Source organism: Sminthopsis crassicaudata, chromosome 3 (genome assembly GCF_048593235.1).
Source record: "Sminthopsis crassicaudata isolate SCR6 chromosome 3, ASM4859323v1, whole genome shotgun sequence".
NCBI classification, from domain to species: domain Eukaryota; kingdom Metazoa; phylum Chordata; class Mammalia; order Dasyuromorphia; family Dasyuridae; genus Sminthopsis; species Sminthopsis crassicaudata.
Window position 1 is genome coordinate 326,586,071 of NC_133619.1, and position 15,703 is coordinate 326,601,773.

At 35.5% G+C, this 15,703-nt stretch overlaps 1 protein-coding gene across 1 annotated transcript; it reads left to right on the top strand.

Moving 5' to 3' along the window:
* Positions 1 to 5,259: 5,259 nt before the first annotated feature.
* TEX55 (testis expressed 55) lies at positions 5,260 to 11,366 on the top strand. Its single transcript, XM_074301299.1, has 4 exons — positions 5,260 to 5,734; positions 6,278 to 6,436; positions 8,143 to 8,205; positions 11,293 to 11,366. Exons 1-4 carry the CDS (start codon positions 5,555 to 5,557, stop codon positions 11,326 to 11,328), a joined length of 438 nt encoding a protein of 145 aa, XP_074157400.1. The 5' UTR covers positions 5,260 to 5,554; the 3' UTR covers positions 11,329 to 11,366.
* Positions 11,367 to 15,703: the final 4,337 nt, after the last annotated feature.

Below are 15,703 nucleotides of genomic sequence, written 5' to 3' on the forward strand. Positions count from 1 at the left end.
TCATCTTACATTCAAAACCAATCTATCAATATCTCATTAAGCAAATAGAAGTCACATCAAAATTGAGACCTCATCCTTCATCCTAAACTGCAAATGACCAATAACTTCATACATGTAAAACTACAATTATCCCTTAAGATTATTATTAGCAACATGATATAAGGGAAATAGTCCTAGATCTGGAGCAAATTTATCTATATATTATTTTACTGATTTGTTATTAATATAGCCTATTGTGTTTATAGTTTTCCTAATATTGAAGCAACCCTGCATTCCAGATATAACTCCAACATGATCATTGTGTATAATCTTTTTAAAATACAATTTTCACTTTTTTTTTCAAAATTTTACTCAAGATTTTGAATTAATATTCATTACAGATATTGATTTGTAGTTTTCTGTTTCTATTGTTTCTGTTTCAAAGATTAGACCCTTATTTGTCATATATAAGGAGTTTGGTAGTATCCTTTCTTTTCCTATTGCAAACAATTTATGTAATACTGGTATACTCCCTTATGGGAAGTTTCTTTGTGGCTTGTTCAATTTCATTTTCTTAAATTGGATTAGTTTAATTTTCTATTTCTTCTGTTAATCTAGGGTTTTGATATTTTTAAATATTCATGAATTAAATTCTTAGTTTTTTGCATACAGTTGGACAAAATAGTTTCTAATAATTTTCTTTATTTCACCTTCATTTTTGTGAGTTTTTTTATGCTAGCAATTTGATTTTCCTCACTTTTTATCAGATTAGCTAATGGTTTATCTATTAATTAGTTTATTTCGGCTCATTTTATTTTTCAAACCAATGGAGTTTTGGTTTTTGATCTAGTTAATCTTATTTTTGGTTTTCAGAATATCTATTTTTATGTTTATTAGGGGAAGTAAATTGATGTTTTTCTAATTTTTTTACTTGCATGCCTAATTTTTTGATGATGTTTAGAGATAAATTTTCTTCTAAAGACTACTTTGGCTAAATCCTAAAAGTTTCCTCAGTTTTTCATTGTTGCCCGGACTTAAATTTTCAATGCTTGTCACAATCTTACCTTCTTATACTCCCATCATCTCAATGATCTGAATCAATGTGTAAAGTTATTAGTCAAACCTGTTCCCAATCTCTAATTGCTCTCATCTATCTCAATCTTCTTACATTTTACTTGTCTCCATGCCCTCTTCAATCTATTATCACTGGCCTTGTTGCCATTCTTTGTATTTGACTCTACATTTCCTGTCTCTGTGTCTTTGTGACACAAAGTCTGTGTCTGTCTTCCTCCCTTAGAATGTTTTGTTTTCTACCTGTACCACTTAGCTTTCTTGTGTGTGGAGTAAGTATGAAGTAAGAATATGGTGAAGAACTTACAGCAATGTTAAATTCCTTTTCTGTATTCTATCTTCTCTAGGTCTTTGTGACCTGCATAGCTATGTTCAATGTTTAGGCTACTAATTGCTTAGATTTTTTGATGACATTTATGTCTGTCCAGGCTATCTATGTTTAGGCTACTAATTGTTTAGTTTTTGAGCTATATGATGACATTCAATTAACTGGTGGGGAAGGGGGGGCACCTATCTCTTAATGTTCCCCAAACTCATGATGTAATCCTTTTGCAATTAAACCTATAAAAACTGTATATCTTCCACTTAATCCCAATTGCTTAAATCGAAAGAGAGAGAGAGAGAGAGAGAGAGAGAGAGAGAGAGAGAGAGAGAGAGAGAGAGAGAGAGAGAGATACTTAAAGATTTCTCAGCTGCCAAAGTCTTACTCTCTAATATCAGTTTCCATCTTACTCTGCATAGATCTAAAATTACATTCCAATTCTTACTTTTGTTAGCTATATCTAGGTGTGAAAGGGACACCCATATTCCACTAAACTATTATAGTTTTGCCATAAACTTATTGAAGTTCAATGAATTTTTTTCTCAAATATTATGACATTTGATGCATGTATTGTTATCTAGGGTACCCTTAAATATGATGTAACTTGCTTATCTTTCTTGCCATGTCTATGTTTTATTGTTGATCTGAGATCATGATTACTATTCTCACTTTATTTTAAATCACCTAATTCATACTAAATTCTGCTCCAGTTCATTTTTATTTTGGATCAATCTTTGTATTTCAAATGTAAATAACATATTGTTAACTTCTGCTATTCTATTTCCCTGTTCTATTTTATGAGTATTTATCCCATCCATATTCTATTTTTTAAAAAATTTTTTATACTTTCCTGAAATATAGCATCCAATTTTTTTTGGTGGGGGAGGAGTCAGTCATGCTTTTCAAGGAGTCCAGTGGCCCTTATATTATCACTCATTTTCCAGGTTTTTTGATAGTTTTAAAAACTTTCTTTTCAACATTTTTATTCTCAATTTCTTGTTATGACCTGGAGTCACTGAGTTCTGATTATTGCAATATATTTTTGAGGGAGTTCACTAGCTGGTAAGTTTTCCACTTTCTATTCATTCTAAAGTCTTCCTTTTTTCCCACCAGAGCTCCTAATTCAATTTCAAATTGATTTTTATGATTGGCTTCACTTTTCCATTCTTGTAATCCTTTTAGTCAATTCTTTTTTGCCTTTTCATCTCTGCTTATACTTGTTATGAATACAATCTTTTCATCTTGAATTTCTCTTAACATGTAGTATTTCTTCATTGTGATTTTTCTTTTCCCATGTTTGTTCATATTTTCTATCTTGTCTTCAGATCCTTTTACCAGGGCTTATGCTGGCTTCTTTTGTTCAGTTTTTTATGCTTGTTTCAGTTACTCTTTATAATGTGTTTGTCCTTTTTTTTTTCTATTTCATTGGACATGGGAGATATGAACCCCTCTGCAACTCCTATCATTATCTTTGCCACATATGTAAGATGAAGTGAAGGAATAGGAAGTGTATCAATATGCCTCAGTCATATTGCTCCCTTTTTATTAAATATTGTTGTTCAGGTCATTTCATGTTTGACTTTTTGTGTCCTCATTTGGGTTTTTTTTGGCAAAAATACTGGAGTAATATGCCATTTCCTTCTTCAACTCATTTTACAGATGAGGAATTGAGGCAAACAGAATCAAAGGATTTGTTCAGGGTCACACAACTAGTAAGTAACTAAGACCAGATTTGAAGTCAGAAAGAAGACTCCACTATACCACCTAGATGTCCATTTTAAATTTAAACAGGATCTTTAATACTTTCCGCTCACATCCCAATAGATCACCCCAAAATGATATAGATATCTTACTTTGGAGACCACTGATTAGAAGATGTCTGATATTCCATTCAATATTGAAATTCTGTGGTTCTGATTTCAAGTGTACTAAGGCACTGCCAGAAAAGCTAAGTAAGCATTTTAGTCTTTCACAACTTTATTATTAATTTAAATTACTACAATGAAAAAATCATAAACAAGCTCCATGATCATTTTTAAAGAATATTTTGATAACTATATTTCAATGCAATTAGCTTCCTTTAGACAACTAGGTGACACAATAGAGTGGAGAAGTCAGGAAGACCTAAGTCATCAAATCTGACCTCAGATACTAACTATGGGATCCTGGTTAAATCACTTAATTTTATTTGCCTCAATTTCCTCATCTGTCAAATGAACTGGAGAAGGAAATGGCAAATCACTCCATTATTTTTGCCAAGAAAACCCTAAACATGGTGGCACCTAAGAAAAGTAAATCCAAATATTTCCCTTATAAACTCAGGGTATAATCCTCCTTCATAAAATGGATCACCCTAAATTCTAATGGAGAGTAGTTCTAAGGACAGAGACTTATTTTCCAAAGGCAAGAATTCACCTACATTAGAATCTGTTGGGAAGTCCTTCTAATTGGATGGGGTCCTGTCCAAGACTGAAGAGAATATACCCAGAAGATTTGAACTATCTCATATGTCAGCAATTTTCTTGTGAGATTGACTGAATGATCTGCAAAGCTGGTCCCTTTTCAGAAAATAGAAAAAAAAAATTTTTTATCCTAATTTAATAATTGGTTATTCTGTGCATTTCCTTTGACCCAGCAGTGTTTCTATTGGGCCTATATCCCAAAGAGATCTTAAAGGAAGGAAAGGGACCCACATGTGCAAAAATGTTTGTGGCAGCCCTTTTTGTAGTGGAAAGAAACTGGAAACTGAGTGGATGCCCATCAGTTGGAGAATGGCTGAATCCAATATATGAATGCTAAACCAACCTGTTGACTTTAAACTTGGCTAGAGGCAAACTGAAAGTGGATAGAGAACTAGAAAATTAGGAAGACCTGAATTTAAATGCAGTTTTGCACTTCCAAGCTGTGTGACCCAATGCAAATCACTTAAGCTATCTGTTGCTTGTTTCTTCATCTGTAAAGCTTATTCCTTATTCTTCCTTTTTATTGTTCTATAAGAAATGATCAGAATAATTTCAGAGGCCTGGAGATATTTACATGAACTGATGCTAAGTGAAGTGAGTAGACACAAGAGAACATTATTCACAGCAACAAGAAGATCATGTGATAATTCTGATGGAAGTGGCTCTTTTCAAAAATGATGTGATTCAGGCCAATTCTAACAGATTTGTGCCAGAGAGAGCCATCTGCATCCAGAAAGAGGACTGTGAGAACTGAATGTGGATCACAACATAGTATTTTCACCTTTTTTGTTGTTTCCTTTTTTTTGTTTTCTCATTTTTCCTTTTTGATCTGACTTTTCTTATGAAGCATGCTAAATGTGGAAATGTGTATAGAAGAATTGCACGTGTTTAACATATGGAATTACTTGCTATTTAGGGGAGAGTGGCAAGGAAGGGAGAGAGAAAAATTTGGACCACAAGGTTTTGGAGGCATGAATGTTGAAAACTACCTATACATATATTTTGAAAATAAAAGGCTATTATTTAAAATAAATAAATAAATAGCGCTTTTTCTTTCCAGGGTTTTTGTGAAGATTAAATGAGATATTTGTAAAGTTCTTTAGAAATCTTCAAGTGCTATATATAAATGCTAGCTAGTAGGTAATCTATAAGGTCCTTGAAGGCCGGGACCGTCAAGCTACTTTTGTAGTTCCAAAACTTAATAAGAAACATTTGCTATAAACTCTAGGTTACTTTCCTGAGATTGCTTTACATTCACGCCAGAAACAGAAGAAATAGGCTTTTATATGGTTGATACAAATGCTCAAAAAAAAAAAACAAACCAGCAAACTTTCCTCACTAACAACCATTACTATGATGGGATGGCTGGTTTTCTGAGACGGCAGGGCGTCTCTGTACCTGACTGAACCACTTTGGGATTTCTCTGAGAGTCTCTAAGGAGGGCCTTCCCAGGTGTTCCCCGGAACTTCCTGCCTTGGCGCATGCGCCAGGAAGATCCCACCGTAAGGCAGGCACCACATGGCTGGGGGGTTGGGGAGAGAAGAGGGCGGAGCTCATCCCAGCAGCCAACTCCAAGTTTGATAAGGCAACAAAGGCCGTGTCATGACGTCATGACAACTGTGGGCCCCCACCCCCTTTTCTGGCTACCGGGTGCTCCAAGAGACAAACTAAGTCAGCTGACCCAAAAAGGGAGGAATGAATTTTGGGATCCACCTAGAAGATGGAGAGGCCATCTGATACACAGAGAGTCAACCAGGTTTCATTCTCTAGTGAAATGACATCCTCAATGGAAGTTCCCAGTCTAAGTTATGAAGGCTTCACCTTTGAAAACGAAGCTGCGGAGAAATTTAGTCTCCACGAAGGTGTACCAGCAAACATCGTCTCCAAATTGCAAGGGAAGGTAAGAAAATAGGAGGGAGGGGAACCCAACACCTCCATAAATAATGGCCCGGCCTCCTTCCTTCCGGGAAGCTGCGTGGGGAACGGGAAAGAACGTGCTCCCAGGAACCCGGATGTTGTCTTCTTCCACGTGACCCTAAACCCGAAAAGCTCCGCCCCTTCTCTTTCCCTGTTTCCCCCCCCCCCCCCCCCCATCAGGTGGTGGAAAAGGCAGTAAAGAAAGAAGTAGCTCTAGGCCCATAGTAACATCCAGCACAGGCCTATTGTTAAGATTAAATTATGTTGTTTACGAAACCTACCGCCTCTCTCTTTCCCTCCAAGTGTCTTGAATCAAATACAACGCCCCGATTTGGGATTGGAAATCTGAGATCACTTTATCCACGTCCCGTCCCCAAAGTTCTTCATCTAAGTGAAGAGGAATCTCAGAAATGTACATTTTTGTAGAAAATTTTGTAGAAAATATTGCACTGTTCCCCACCATTTTAGGCACGACTGCAATTTGGAGACTTACTAAACGGCTTCCCCTTTAAAATGTTGGTTTCAGTTAGGCAGTATTCCACAAGCTATACGAGACATAATTTTGGGCGCTGATGACGTTTTGGAATCTCCCAGCCAACAATCAACAACCGCTTTGGTATATCAAGATCCCTTTGAAGTAGCTCAGAAATACTTGGAAAAACACAACATTATGCAAATATTCCAGGTGAATCTCTCCATGGCCTTCAACTGACTTCCGTAGTGACTTAGAACTAGTTTTTACCTGGCTTAGTTGTATTTTTACCTCATGGTTTAATTGGAATAATTAGTAAATGATTGTGTTAAATAAATGAGAGGTAGGCAGTCTATATGGACTGAAAGACTGGGGAAGAGTATAGGCCTTAATCTGTACTTTGAACTGAAATTCTTATTTAAATTATTTTATTTAATTATTTAAATATTTATTTATTTTTTATTTTTTAAAATTTATTTAATTTTTAGATTTATTTAATTTAATTTTAAAATTTTAATTATTTAAATTTAATTTTTATTTAATTATTTTTAAATTGTAAAGGAGGAAAGAACATTCCAGACAGGGACAATAATACAGATAAATATATTAACAGTTGAGTGGCCACCCCAAAATCTACATTCTTTTAGACTAAAAATGTGTTTAAAGGTTACTTTTTGTTGAAATAATGATAATTATTTTCAGGGTGTGGGCCCATCTTTAAGTGATAACATTCTTTAAAGTGGAATCACAAGACTAGATTCTCAAGTTTATAATAGTTTGGATTTTTTCCTCAAATTCTTTATGATTAGTTCATTTTCTGTTAACATTATTAAAGTAGAACTTTTATTATGTATATGCAATAACTTTTATTTGGGGTTAGCATGGTTTGTATAAAGCCCACTGGGAAAAAATTTATGGAGTATAGTAGTATCTGAAAGTATTACCCAGAAAGAATTTAATATCGCAATTGATAATCAAGTGTGAAAGGCTTTCAGTTACTGCAAATGAGAAAATCTTTATCTTAGAAATCCTTATTGGTGGAATTTTCACTCCTAATTTGGGAAAAAACTTACTCTTATTGAAAGTAGAACTCTCTTAGAATAGTCTTTAGAGGAACTCATCCCCATAGTGTTCCTCAATAACTTGGTGAAGCCTTTCTATGTTCTGGAAGACCTCTGCTCTTGGATTCTAAAGTAGAAGCCTGTATTCATGAGGATAATTAAGAGTTTATGTGGAATACCAGTTTTAATGATCGTTTTATCTAAAAAATGTCTCTTGTATATCTTCCAGAAGTAAATTATCCTTTTTTAGTTCATTTAGTCCCTCTACCAGCTTCCAGGCTCTAAAAAGATAGTTTCTCTGAGTGTGGAAATTGATGATAGGGTTTGGAGGTGAGAGAATATGATTTTTTGATATTGAGCTATTTCTGATCACTGGACTCAGATGGCTCTGAAGGGGAAAGTGAGGCGTGACCTTGCCCAGCCCTCCCCCACTTAAATCCAATTTATTTGCATGTCATGGCATCACCTCCCTGTTGTCATGGTCCTCTTCAAGAACAAAGGACAAACAACTACTTTTGTGTCATGAGAAAAAGCAGGAACTGATCCAAAAACCATGCAGACAGGGAAGGACAATTAGAACAGACAGACTCCCCCTCATAGGGAACCTCCTCTTAGATTCTGAAAGTTTGCATAAGGGATGCTCTGAAAAGACCTTTTTTAAGGTAATATTTTCTCCTTCACCTGAGAAATTAGGAAGAACCATGTACTAACTTAGGGGAAGCATATCAATTTTTAAAATTTGGGTTCTTGTGGTTTAGTAGAAGAGAAAAGTAATCAAATATACTCTGATTACATGAGCTTAGCTCAGAACTCTAACATCAAGCTTTTATGCTTACTCTCTTTCTCTCTTCCTCTTAGCGGATCACTGAAAACTTAATATACGAACTGCCTGAAGACCCTTTGTATTTTTTGCTGTGGCAGGTATGAACTAGACCAAAAAGGAAAACAGTAATTTAATTTTAGACCAGCTTCACAACAATTAAGTTCTGAGAGTAGAGAAGGGAAGGGGAAGATTTCTTAATGGGATGGAGTTGATTTTTTTTTAAATTAAGGGTAAATGTATTTAGATAGGAGTGATAGAATTGAGAAAACTTAGAGGCAACATAAAGTGAAAAGAAAAAAAAAAACGGGAGAGTACTATATGAAGCAAGTTTATTTGTTGTCTCCAAAAAAAGCCTAGCTTCAGTGAGGCGCAATGGAAAGAGTGATAGATTGGGAATCAGGTAATATAAACTCCAGGGTCAGTTCTGTCACTGTTCAATTCTGTGACTTTGAACAAATCATTACCTTTTTTGAACTTCAGTTTCCTTAGTTGCAAAATGAAAAGGTTTGGATAGATAGTGGCTTTTTGCAAGGAAAGATTGATGAATTCAGTCTTAGATGTTTTAAATTTGAAGTGAGAGCAGAATATTCATGTAAAAATTCAGGAAGTTAGTAATTAGATATCTTGAAAGAAATCAGACCTGAGGTGGAACTCCTAGGAAGAGAGTGTAGAGAGTATTTAGCTTTGTTGTATTCATGAGCCCATCTGGCATCTTCCTGGCAAAGATCCTGGAGCAGTTTGCCCTTTCCTTCTCCAGCTCCTGTGACACATAAGGAAACTTAAGCAGAATCAAGTGACTTGCCTAGGGTCATACAGCTGTTATCTGAGGCCAAATTTGAAGTCAGGAAGAGGAGTTTCTCTGAGTTAAGATCCAGCGCTGTATCCATTGTGCCATCTAACTTGCCTGCTAAGCTTTCTTTGGATCATGCCTATATTTAGAGCATGAGAGTAGGATTCAGTAAAGAAAGAATCTAAATGGAGAACAGTATAAAATCATGAAAGCCAAGTAGAGGAGAAAGATTCAAGAAATTCTAATGTTCAGAAGCAAAAGTCAAAGCAAAAAGCAGACGTGCTGAGATGTGTAGGAAGGAAGAATTGGGATTAGCGAAGATATAGAGCTATTTTGAGGTAAGAGTAAGAGAAAAAATTAAGGACAACCTGATGATATTTTCCTTAAAGTAAGAGACATGTTTATTTGTTGAGAGTAAAGAAGACATAGTAGGATGGAAGGTTTTGAAGAGCTGCTTTGAAGAATAATTCAAGGCAGTGGTTCCCAACCTTTGTGTCATAGACTCTTGGGCAAACTCAAGAGTTATTGCAAGGACTCTACCTCATTAAATCAATTTAATAAGTAACTATGCTTTTTTGTAAGACTGAATAATGTCTTGCACATATACATGATTTTTCAAAGGTATGCAGATGCTTCAAATAGAAATTTAAAATTAACTAAATTTTGCTTTTTCTTATGTATTTTCTCAGTTATCAAAATGGATTTTACAGTAAAACAATACAAATACTATCTTATGGGGTTCAGAAAAAAAATTTGACATAAAAATTATTGAGAATTTTACTACTTGAGAATGTTAGGAACCACTGCAGTTTTCTTCATTCAATCATGAAGCATTTATCAAGTTCTTGCTCTGTGCCTGGAACTGATATGCAAAAATGAAATGATCTGTGCCCTCAAAGAGCTTATCAGGGGAAACAACATCCCCATATGAGTTATGTACAAAATAAATGAAAGGTAATTAAGATGAGGAAAAGGTCCTTGCCACTAGCCAAGTAAGAATCAGGGAAGATCTTGGGGAGGAGGTGGCACTTGAGATGTGCCTTGAAGGATTCCACAAGGTGAAGAGAAGAGTGTATTCCAAGAATGGTGAGACAGCCTATTCAAAGACTCCTATAAAAGATGGAATGTTATATGCAAAGAATAGCAAAAAGGCCAGTTTGAGTTTATTAAAAAAAAAAATTATAGGAAGGGAAATAATGATTCAAACTATAGAGGCAGGCTAGGATAAGTGTCAAATAGTTCATACTTGTTCTGATAGGCAATAGGAAATAAATGGAACTTATTGAATAGGGAAGTGACATTGTAAGGCTTGTGCTTTAGGAATATGTAAAATATGTGGATGATGGTGAGAGGAGAGACCAATCAGAGATGAAGGTCTATGTGAATTGATAGAAGGGGGACAGATGCAGGAGATTATGGTGGTAGAATGAATGTGACTTGCCCAAATGAATGGATACAGAATGAGGAGGAGAGTGAGAGATTAATAACTCCAATGTTATGAGCTGAAGTGACTTGAAAAAATGTGGTTCTCTTGACCAAAATAAAGTTTTGTTCTGGATGGAAAGAGAAAGCTCTGTTTCAGACATGCTGAATTTGAAATATGAAACACTGAAGTCTGCCATATATGCAGTCAATGATTTGGGACTTGCATTCAGCAGAGAGCTCCAGGTTGGATATCTTGATCTTCTAGACACTAACATATCAACAGAAGATGAGTGTAGAAGAATGGGGTATCCCTGGAATATTTTTGTATAACTTCTGTGTTTTGTATGAGGGTCAAAAATTTATGGGCCCTCATTTGCTTTGTACTTCTGCATAGTGATTAGGGATCAACCACTGCAGTAAGACCCATGGAACCATTTTGAGTCACATGACCCAGGTTCAGCTTGCATGATATAACCAACCTTTTAACTCCTAATCAGGACACAAGAAAATACCAAAATGACAGCAGTGGTTCTTGAGATCAGAATGAGCTTTCTAGTATGGCATAGTGATCATAAGATCATAGATCTGGTATTGGAACTGGTGCTGGAATGAATTCTTCAAGGAAAAGCTCCAGCTCTTCTGTGAGCTTTTCTGAGGCTCAGAAAGTTTGAGCAACTTGTTCAAAATCACATCATTAATAATTAGCAAAAGCTAGAATTTGATTCAGGCCCAACATGCTGTCCAACACTATCTCAGAAGAGGTGGGCCTTCCCAGTAGGGTAGACCAAAGACTTGTATTCTTTGAAAGAGAGCCCCCAATTATATCTCTTTATGTTTTAGCTTCTCCAGGGACAGGTAACACCTGTGCACATAATTGTTTAGTAGCCATAAAGGTGATGGTATATTAAATAGTAATTACAAGTAAGCCAAAAAAAAAATAATAAATTTGCTTTTTATTTTTTATTCTCAGATTCAAGAATTAATCAAAGAGAGGGATGAAAAATAAAACCTGCAAATAAAGAACTTTTCCCTCATTCCTCATCATCTGTCTCAGAATCAAATTGACTTTTTTTAATCTATTAATACTGAGTTTCTCCATCTGAAAAATCACTTTGGAGAGCTAGCTACTGGCAGTTATTCTGCCTAAATGGATCCTCAATTTTCACACTTGATATGTCTCTTTGTCGAATGAATTATCTGGTTATAGCAATATCAGAGGATATTCTGTACTCATTAGCACAAACTTCTCAGGGCATAGCTTTTTTTCATGAATTGCTTCAGCCTAGGAATCCATCACTGTGAAGAGCTAGGCTAGTCCATAGACAGGACTTACACCTGCTTCTTGAATGGAATTGTACTTCAAGCCTTTCTACCTTAACAGAACTGGCCAAAGTTTGTGCCTTATTGTCACAGGCAAGAAAAACAATCACCTCAATCCTATGGGGAGGAGCATTTATTGGAGAATCTGAACAAGAATCACATGGAATGAAAATAATAATAAATAACATCTATATGGTGTCTGTTAAGCTCCAGGCACTGTTCTAAGGATTTTATAATCATTCATTATCTCATTTGATTCTCGCAATAACCCTAGGAAATAGGTGTGCTTATTACTATTCCCATTTGATAGATGAGGAAATTATGGCAAATAGGATCAAAGTTATTTGTCCAAATAATAGCAATGATATGGGAATGACTTTGCTATTCTCAGCAATATCATGATCCAAGGCTACTGTGGATGACTTTTAAGATGAGAGATGCTGTCCATACCTAGAGAACTGATTTTGTCTGAATAAAAATTGAAGCATACTTTTTTTTTTACTTTTATTTTTTCTTGAGGGTTTGGGGGAAGTGGAAATATGTTTTCTTTCACAATATGACTTTTATAGAAATCTTTTGTATAACTTTATATGTGGCTTCTTAATGTTGAGGGCGAGGTGGGAGGAAAGAAATCTGGAACTCAAAATTTTAAAAACAAATGTTAAAAATTGAAAATAAAATATTTTAAAAGGGAAAAAAGAAATACATATAAAAATGATGTGATTTGTCCAGGGTCACACAGCTAAGGTTGGATTTGAACTTGGGTCTTCCTAACTCCAGGCCTAGTACTCCATCCACAATGATACCTGGCTGCCCAAAAGTTGAAAAGGCATGAGTGGGTTGCAACTTTTACCACTGGAGGGAGTGCTCACACCACTGAGATCAAAGATCCATTCAATCTTCAATTATTTACTGCCAGAATTATCTGTAAAATAGATACATCTCCTAACTTACATAGTACATGTAGAATTTTTTGGTGTGGACTAATTCTTTAAATGATTATGGAAACTCATAGCTGATCTGGAACTCAGAGTATTGCCTGGGCTCTGACACATTAAGTGACTTTCAGATGATTACATAGCTACCATGTGTTAGAAGTATGACTTGAACTCGATCTTTCTGAGTCCAAGCTGGACTCTACCCACTAGGCCACTTTTCCTCTAATGTATTCATTATATAATAGTAATACTATATAACAAAGAATGCTTTAAGTTTTGCGAATCCCTTAGCAAATATCCCAATTGATCCTCTCAACAGCCTGAGGAAATTAAGGCAAACAATGGTTAAGTGACTTGCCCAAGATCATACAAGTACTAAGTGTGTGAGGCCAAATTTGAACTCAGATCTTGACTCCAGGACCAGCATTCATTATACTACCTAGTGTACATGCACATTCTCTTTATTCCTCTCTTTTTTTTCTCTCTCTCCCCCCTCCCCCTTCTTCCTCCCTCTCTTGTTTCTCTCTCCCTCTCCCCCTCTCCTCTCCTTCCTCTTTCCCTCTTCCTATCTCCCATTCCCTCTCTCTCTTTATCCCTCCATCCCATATACACACACATATTTGAGAAAAGACTTGTGATTTGATAAATACAAGGAATCTCCCATGAGGAAAGTCTCTTCCTTAAATGCAGATTGACACTCTGCCACATACATAATCATAATCACCTGGAGCAGTTAAGAGACTTGCTCAGTATATATATAGTACATGAATATAGGGTACATTAAAGGCAGAGCTTGGACATAAAGCCTTCTAGACTCTTAAGTCTGGCTCTTTATCCACTAGGCCACACTGTATGAATGTGTGCACATGCTCTGTTTTCCTGATGACTGGTTCTTAGGACTGCCTAGTAGCCTAGCTTATTTCAGAGAGATTTATCTTAGTTTAGCCACAGGTGATGAATTAAGAAACTCTTTTTGGCCAAGAAACTCTCAAAGCTCATCTACTAAAAACCAATGTGAGGAGTGTCCATACCAATGAAATCATGGATCCTCAAGGTATTGTGTCCCCAGACCTCACAATCCCACATACACATGTATGTGTGTACAATATATTAGTCACTTCTGACTCCTAGTTGAAGGATGCTATTTCTATATTTATTTAGACCTTAGTTTTCCCCTTTAGCTGTTCAGACTCTGGTGACCTCAGATCATGATCCCATACATTCCTACCAATCATAGCCTTGAGTCTATCCACCCTTAGAAATGATAGCCTCCTAATCCTGATGCTGCAGCAAAAGGCCAACTGCACACACCCATGGGAGAGGCAGTGTCACTTCCTCATTATCTTTATCCTTCGAAGATCATGGTAACCTGTGTACAATGCTGTAACCAGTCCAACTGGTATTTAAAAGCAAAAAAAGCTTCATTGGTATGAGATTGTGTGAGTATCTACCCACAAACCATGACTATTTTTGTTAGGTGAACCTTTTCCTTAATTTCTCTCTGAACTTTAAGCAGACTTGGTTCTCAGCACTTCAGCTAACACCCTGGTAACACAACCTTTGAATGTGCCAATATAAATGGTACCGCTATATATCATGCTTCTTTTTGGTAAGCCACATAAGAAACTTTCTAATATCAGGGTTTTATTTTCTAAGGATTATACTTATCACATTTTTAAAAGCTTACTTAATTCATGAAATTGAATGAATTTTAAGTTTCATTTAAGTTGAAACTTGAGTCGTTTGCCCATAAGGACAGAATTTGAAAATAACAAAAAAGACTTTAATAACTAATCCAATAGTTCTTAATTGTTTTGTGTGTGTCATGGACTTTGACAGTCTAATGTAACCTATAGACTCCTCTTCTGAATTATGTTCTAAATACATAGAATTACAAAGGAAACCAATTATCCTAAAATACAGCTAACAAAATGTCCAAAAGAAGTTCATGAACCTCAGATTAAGAAGTTCTTATTTAAATCAATCTATACCTAAAAAAGAATGCACTTAACAATGAATAAATATTCAATAACATAACATTCTTTAAAACAAACAAAAAAAGTGTTTCTGTGTATCCATGAGTCAAAAAAAAAAAAAAAAAAAAAGAAAAAAGAAAAGAAAAAGATATGTAACCAAGGAACCTGCCTATTACAGACCTAGATAATGGCAGCCCAGGACAACCTTGACTTTGGAATCAGGAGACCTGGCTGCTGATGCTTGACATCTGTGTGATCTTGGATAAGTCAACTACTTTTGGCTTCAATTCCCCTTTAAAAACAAATAAACAAACAACAACAACAACAAAAAAAAAAAAAAAAAAAAAAACTTGATCTGAGGATCTTTATCCAGCTTTACCTATCATCTAGATGTCTACTAAGGTTCTGTCTTGGACCCTTTTTTCTTTTCCCTCTGTACTACTTTACTTTGTGATTTCATTAGCTCCCAAGGGTTCAGTTATCTCTATATCTCTGTTGGCCAGATCTACATATCTAGCAGTAGTTGCTCTCATAAGCTAAAGTTTCACATTACCAAATCCCTTTGGAGTCTTTTAAGCCAAATTTTTCAGAGACATTTACACAAGCATTTCAAATACAACATGTACAAAAGTTGGGAGAATTCATTCTCCCTGAATCCTCCTTCTAAGAGTTCCAATTTTCCTTTTACTGTTGAAAGCGCCATCCCCCTCCCAGTGACCTAGGCTCTCAAACTCTGTCATCCTCAACTCATTTTCACTCACCCCACATTTCTAATCTGTTGCAAGGCCTCTTTCCAATTTAATTTTTTGAATTACTTTTATTCAGAATCATAATCATATTATTTTGATAGTTTTTTTTTTAATATAGCACCTAGGATACCCATCGATTGGACGATGGCTAAGTATATGAAGTATATGAATGTTATGGAATATTATTGTTCTATAAGCAATGACGAGCAGGCTTATTTCCGGAAAGCTTGGAAAAACTTACATGAACTAATGCTAAGTGAAGCGAGTAGAACCAAAAGAATATTAATCATAGCAACAAGAAGATTACATAATGATCAACTGTGATGGACATGACTCTTTTCAACAATGAGGTGATTCCAGATAATTCCAATAGACTTGGGATGGAAAATATCATTCTC